The sequence below is a fragment of the Alosa alosa genome, chromosome 24 (genome assembly GCF_017589495.1).
Source record: "Alosa alosa isolate M-15738 ecotype Scorff River chromosome 24, AALO_Geno_1.1, whole genome shotgun sequence".
Taxonomy (NCBI): domain Eukaryota; kingdom Metazoa; phylum Chordata; class Actinopteri; order Clupeiformes; family Clupeidae; genus Alosa; species Alosa alosa.
Genome location: NC_063212.1, coordinates 21,537,919 through 21,544,938, shown reverse-complemented (window position 1 = coordinate 21,544,938; position 7,020 = coordinate 21,537,919). Strand labels below are relative to the sequence as shown.

Below are 7,020 nucleotides of genomic sequence, written 5' to 3'. Positions count from 1 at the left end.
CTTCCTTGTATCCTTTGTGGCTGTGTTGTCCTCTTAGCTAAATGCCGCAAGTTGAGGTTGGCATGGTAATGACCATCAGGGGAAGCTGGCAGTGTGTGTGTGTGTGTGTGTGTGTACCAGGGGGACGTAGTGTCAAAGTTATTACTGTCATTAGTTTGGGGCTTGCTTCTTCTCAGCGAGTCCAGAGTCCAGTCTCTCTGTATCTCTCTTTCTTTCTCTCTGCTCTCTCTGTTTCTCTCTCTCTATTTCTCTCTCTATCTCTCTCTCTCTATATATGTATTTCTCTCTCTCTATTTCTCTCTCTCTATTTCTCTCTATCTCTCTCTCTCTGCTCTCTCTCTCTCTGCTTTCTCTCTGTTTTGTCCCTCCCTATGTTGTCTCCACTGTGAGGGAGGAACAGTGAAAAAAAGCAAGTAAGGGGGGTGTCCAAGAAAACAAGAAGAAAAAAGAAGAGAGAGAGAGAGAGAGAGAGAGAGAGAGAACAGCAGGGGTGGGTGTCTGCTCAGTGTGTCAGGAGTCATAAAAGAGAAAAAAGGGAGGCAGACAGAATGAAAGAAACAAAGGAAAGAGAGAGAGAGAGAGGAGAGAGAGAGAGAGAGAGAGAGGAGAGAGAGAGAGAGAGGAGAGAGAGAGAGAGAGAGAGGAGAGAGAGAGAGAGGAGAGAGAGAGAGAGAGAGAGAGAGAGAGGAGAGAGAGAGAGAGAGAGGAGAGAGAGAGAGAGGAGAGAGAGAGAGAGGAGAGAGAGACACGGGAGAGAGAGGAGAGAGAGAGAGAGAGACACACACACACACAGAGAGAGACACCTCCGCAACCACAAACCACAAACACATGGGTGGTTGACAGTGGTACATATGGGGAGTGAGATTAGGCTTGGAGTAAATAAGGTTATGTTTATGTTTTGATGATGTTTTGAGAAGCTGTTTCGTGTACATTCTGTTTATGCTGGTTAGTGTCAATGCCATGTGCTGCTGTAAGGTTGTTCATTAAGGTAGTGAGTCAAACTAATCAAGGAATTTAAAAAATATATATTTTTTATAAGTAAGTAAATACAAGGAAGGATTTCATCCCTCTTTCCTCTCCTTCTCTCTCTCTCTCTATTTCTCTCTATCTCTCTCTCTCTATTTCTCTCTATCTCTCTCTCTCTCTCTCTCTCTCTCTCTCTATTTCTCTCTATCTCTCTCTCTCTCTTCTCTGTATATCTCTCTTTCTTTCTCTCTGCTCTCTCTGTTTCTCTCTCTCTGGCTTTCTCTATCTCTCTCTATATATGTATTTCTCTCTCTCTCTCTCTATTTCTCTCTCTCTCTTCTTCTCTCTATCTCTCTCTCTCTGTCTCTATTTCTCTCTGCTTTCTCTCTCTGTTTTGTCCCTCCCTATGTTGTCTCCCACTGTGAGGGAGGAACAGTGAAAAAAGCAAGGGGGTGTCCAAGAAAACAAGAAGAAAAAGAAGAGAGAGAGAGAGAGAGAGAGAGAGAGAAACAGAGGGGGTGTGTCTGCCTAGTGTGTCAGGAGTCATAAAAGAGAAAAAAGGGAGGCAGACAGAATGAAAGAAACAAAGGAAAGAGAGAGAGAGAGCAGGAGGGAGAGAACAAGATATATGGAAGAAATAAAGGGTGGAATGATGGAGAGAGTCTATGAAGGTGAAGGGGAGAGGAGAGGGGGAAAAGAGGAGAGGAGATGTGAGGAGAGGAGTGGAGAGGAAAGAGGAGGAGAGGAAAGGAGGTGTGAGGGGAGGAGAAGAGAGGAAAGGGGAGTAGAGGAGAGGAAAGAGGAGGAGAGGAAAGGAGGTGTGAGGGGAGGAGAAGAGAGGAAAGGGGAGTAGAGAGGAAAGAAGAGGAAAGGAAAGAGGAGGAGAGCAAAGGAGATGTGAGGGGAGGAGAAGAGAGGAAAGGGGAGGATGAACAATAAGAGGATGCAGAGGAGTGATGGGCGGTGATGTGATAGTCTACTCTCCACTCCTCTCTATTCAACAAACTCACACTCACAAACACACATACACACACACACAAACTCACACACACAAACTCACAAAAACACATACACACACACACACACAAACTCACACTCACAAACCCACACTAACACATACACACACATACACACACACATAAACTCACACAAACACACACAAATAACCCCTGTGTCTCTAGATCTCTCTATATTGACTATTTCCTTTCTTCCTCAATCTGTTTCTTCAGTCCTCTCTCCCTTTGACTCTTTCTTCCTTATTCTTCCTCCCGTCTCTCTCTCTCTTTTTCTCTCTCTCTATCCCTCTCTCTTTCCATCTTCCTCTCTCTCAAGTCACTCGTTCCACACAGTGGGGGACTCAGGCCAGCTGGTTAGCAGAGAGGAGGTCATTACCTCCTGACTAACACAGAGAGCTGGAGAACCACGGAGAGAGGGAGAGAGGGAGAGAGGGAGAGAGGGAGCGAGAGAGGAGGAGGAGGAGGAGGAGGAGGGGAACTGGGGAGGGAAACGAGCGAGCGAGGGAGGCAGGGAGAGGAAAAGAGAAAAGAAAAGAAAGGAACAAGAGGAACGAGAGGAACTGTGCCAAGAATAATGATGCTTCAATCCGGCGCTGTTGGAGAGACTGAGCCTCACATTATGACCTCGTACTCCATCCCACCCCACTCACCGCACGGCAAGGGTGAAGCCTGGACCCCTGCACCCCCCCAACACACAAACACACACACACACACACACACACACACACACACATACACACAACCCCCCTACCCAGCACACACACACACATACACACATACACACACACACATACACATAACCCTCCCCACCACCACCACCACCTTTATGAGCAATCTTGGAGGCAGGTCCAGTTGTTGCTTAAAAACTGATAAGCGTTTGATGTGGACGGTGCATCGGGTACACATGCATGTGTTGGCTTAGACGTGGGCTTGCACTCATGACTACACCATCTCTATGGTCCCCCTACCTCCTCTAGCATACACACACACACACACACACACACACACACAACATGCACTCTCCCTGTCACACACCACACTCTCTCTCTCCCTCCCTGTCACACACACACACACACACCTCTCTCTCTCTTCTCTCTCTGTCACACACAAACACATACATTCAGTGACATGAACCCATGCCAAAAATTAAACATCAGTAACAGAGCTAATAGAATAGGCCTAGATGACAGAACATAAAAATCTTATTAAAACGGCATTTTTAAGGTATCGATACTAACAATAAGGGGTGTTGTAACACTTTTAACTTTTTAACAGGGTATCATGATACCGTTTGAGTATCAGTGTATTGTACAACTCTATTCAGCACTGTCCTCAGAGTAGCTCAGACAGCTCAGAGCAGTCATACGCAAAGCCTGTGGTCAGGGTCCAGGTGAAGTCCTGCCGAGTCCAGCTGCTCATGGCCCTGACTGCGGCTAACCGTAGCGCTGCACGAACCTGCCCAGTGGTTGTGCGGGTGATTACCTTCACTTCATGTGGTGTGTGTGTGTGTGTGTGTGTGTGTGTGGGAGCAAGCCCACAGGCTTACTCAGGCACTTTCCTCATGTGTTGTTTTAAACTCCTAGGTGAACTGTAATATATGGTAATGGATTTCAGCAGAGGTACATTTGTTTTTGCAACCAAAAAGTACATGTGCGGTGAACCTACACAGAAGCCTAGTAGAAGATTGAAAATCTGAAGCAAGAAAGTGATTTGTGACGTGTGCATTTCAGAGACGATCGCAAACTTTGATTTCGTAACCATTTAGGTGTGGACAGCAGAAATAAAAAAGAGACAGTTTGTTTTTTTCTCATTGAACTTATGTAGTAGCCTTAGAAAAACTACATCTACAAACTATACAGCACAAGATAATATTTTGTGATGAATATTTTCTTATTATAATACATTATACGCTAAATAGCTTTGCATCATGGTGTGTCTAGGGTCCCAATTGCCAGACTTAAGGCATATGTTGGAGTGAATTTGACTGCGGCATTTTGAATGTGGCGACAGTGCTGCGTGTAACGGTCATCAGGGGCGTTGTATATCAGTGGAAACAGCTTTCCTCTTTGTAGCGTGCAGAGTTTATGGCATTGCCGTGGAACTCTGGGGAGAGACGGAGAGAGAGTTCTGATGCTCTCTCATGCAGAGAATGTTTTGTTTTTATCCCAGTGTCAGCAGAGATTCATACAGCCCTGTGTGTGTGTGTGTGTGTGTGTGTGTGTGTGTGTGTGTGTGTGTGTGTGTGTCTGTGTGTGTGTGTGTGTGTGCATGTGAAAGAGAGTGAAAGTTAATATTTGTGTGTGTGTGTGTGTGTGTGTGTGTAAAAGGGTCCCTATAAGTCAGTAAGCAGTGTGGGAACACACTGTCCTGTTCTAATTAGCTCAGCATGCTAGCTTCAACATTAGCATTACCTTGACCGTTAGCCCGATCAGATGTTACTTGTGTGAGAAAGTCCCCAGTCGGCCCCAACCAACACAAAGCTCTCCTGTTGAGTGGGGGGGGGGGCAGTGGGGTGGACGGGCCCTTGATGGAACTCTAAATCTGCCTAATTGGCCGTCGCCTGTGTCAGGTGAGATGTCTGCCCTTTTCCAGGACGGTCGGAACGCCAGGGCTGAGGATACAAACACGCAAATCACCCACCACCGCTGAAAAATCCCTGCTGTGGTTTCATCTGTTTCATAAGAAGCCAGACTCCAAGTCTAGTCGCGTTTCCAGGAGCAACAGAGGCTTCTTCATTTCATTAGCAGAAGGCTTAATTAGCTCACAGGTTGACCACTGGCTAATTTAGAACTATGACTATTGTAGCTTGGGAGCTGCAAGCCCGTGCTACTTTGAGACCGAGCAGACAGTGCAACAGCAGCATCTGATTCTCAGTGTCTCGTCCTTAATTGGGTGATTACACTCCAACTTGTCTCTCTTTGATCTAATCAAGGCCCTTCAGAATTATCTTATAAAACCAATCAATGGTGTGAGCACTGAGACCTAAATAGCAGGTCAAAATTACCCTTAAGTACTTTTTAAAAGACCCTGCAGAAACTAGGGGGAAAAAAACACCTTAGTATGCACCCATTATTTTGAAGTGTCATCTTCAACAAAGCAAAGAGGAGTTGTCTTTCTGACGATGGGCTTTTATGTTCAGATAATATGAGTGTTGTAACTCTATCTGTGTCCTCAGGCTAAATGTCAAACTATTCTTTTGTCGAAGGAGTTTATTGAGAGCAGGCCAAGTGGCACATTCTACAGCTTTAATACATGGAGTCAGACAGTGACACTGCCTTGATAAGTGTGGGCTCAATGGTGCTTTAACGCGATTTAAGGGAAGACAATCAGACAAGGGAAATGACTCTGTGGCCTAATGACTGATGTCTGATGACTATATAATTATATCATAAATAATCATATTTATTTATTTGGCTGATTTTGTGTGGTATAATGGACCGTCCAGATCACAACCTTGATTGTGTTCACCTCTTCACCATTCTCAAGATAGTTTAGTTTCAAACTCAAAACATTGCTGCCATAAATGAAGTTTGTTCTGTAGTCTACTAGTTTTGTAAACAGTTTGTGTGTGTGTGTGTGTGTGTGTGTGTGTGTTTGTGTGTGTGTGTGTGTGTGTGTGTGTGTGTGTGTAGAAGTACTTCTGTAAGTGTGAACTAATAATGATTTCTCTCACACACACAAAGTTAATGAAGTATGTCTCTTCCCCCTTCTCTCTCCTCTCTCTCTCTCTCTCTCTCTCTATCTATCTTCTGCAACAGGAGGGAACGGCACGTATCCCAGAGTTCCTGGCGGCGCCGGTGAGAACGGTCCACTCCCCGCGTCCAACATCCCGCTGATCGCCGGCGCGGCCGGTGGCTCCGCCTTCCTCCTGTTGGTCAGCGCCGTCATCTGCGTGGTGTGCTACCGCCGGCGGCACGCCAAGCACTCCGAGTCGCACCACCCGCCCCTCTCCCTGTCGTCGCTGACCAGCCCCAAGCGCGGCGGAGGAGGGGTCGGCCTGGGGGGTCTGGGCGGCCTGGGGGGTCTCGGCGGGGGTGGGGGCGGCAGCGGTAACAACAACGGCTCGGAGCCCAGTGACATCATCATCCCGCTGCGGACTTCCGACTCGGCGTACTGCCCGCACTACGAGAAGGTGAGCGGGGACTACGGCCACCCCGTCTACATCGTCCAGGAGATGCCACCGCAGAGCCCTGCCAACATCTACTACAAAGTGTGAGGGGGCGGAGGAAGAGGGGAAAAACAGCAGAGAGAGAAAGAGAGATGGAGAGACACAGAGAGACGAAGAGAGAGTGAATGAGAGAGACGCCAGATCAAATGTAGACAACCCCCCCCCCCACCCCCTTAGACGAAGTAATTTCCCTCTTTTACCCCCCCATCCCCCAAATCAACACCAACTGGACCCCCTTTAAGAATCTCCTCTCTACTCAGTCTCCCGGTGTCCCTGAGATGGACAACAGAGCCTTGATTTGTGCTACAACCTCCCACACACACACTTGTACACACGCATACACACTCACACTCACACACACACAGACGACTGAACTCTCTCTCTGAGTTCTCAGACTCTGAAAGGCCATGTGTTCTTAAACCCTCCTCACTCTCTCTCTGTCACAAACCTACGTTTATGGACACATATGCATAATCACACACGCACCCACAAACACACACACGAACACACACACAACACACACACACACACGTACACACACACACACACACACACCTGTTTTGCTGTGGGGTGGTTTTGGTGCCCCATCCTTGTGCGAGGAGTCAGGACTCGCACTGCTGTGAGCGGCCGAAGACAAAAGCGCACACACACACACACACACACACACACACACACACACACATGGACCACATGGACCCTTTCTCTCCCTGAGTCCACCAAGGAGGACAGAGGGATGAAAGGACAAGAGAGAGAGAGAGCAACAGAAGAGAAGGACAGAAGGGAGAAAAGACCCTGCTGTGTTGCCAGGGGCGATGCCTCAGATCTGTTTTCAATAACCAACAACAGACAAACACACAAACAAAAGCAACA

General features: G+C 47.3%; 1 protein-coding gene across 1 annotated transcript in view; it reads left to right on the top strand.

Moving 5' to 3' along the window:
- efnb3b (ephrin-B3b) overlaps window positions 1–6,285 on the top strand; it is an 89,259-nt gene extending 82,974 nt beyond the window's left edge. The window contains exon 5 of the mRNA XM_048236513.1: window positions 5,741–6,285. Within this exon, the coding sequence (XP_048092470.1) occupies window positions 5,741–6,198 (458 nt within the window). The 3' untranslated portion in view covers window positions 6,199–6,285. The remainder of the gene's footprint in view (window positions 1–5,740) is intronic.
- The last annotated feature ends 735 nt before the right edge of the window (window positions 6,286–7,020 follow it).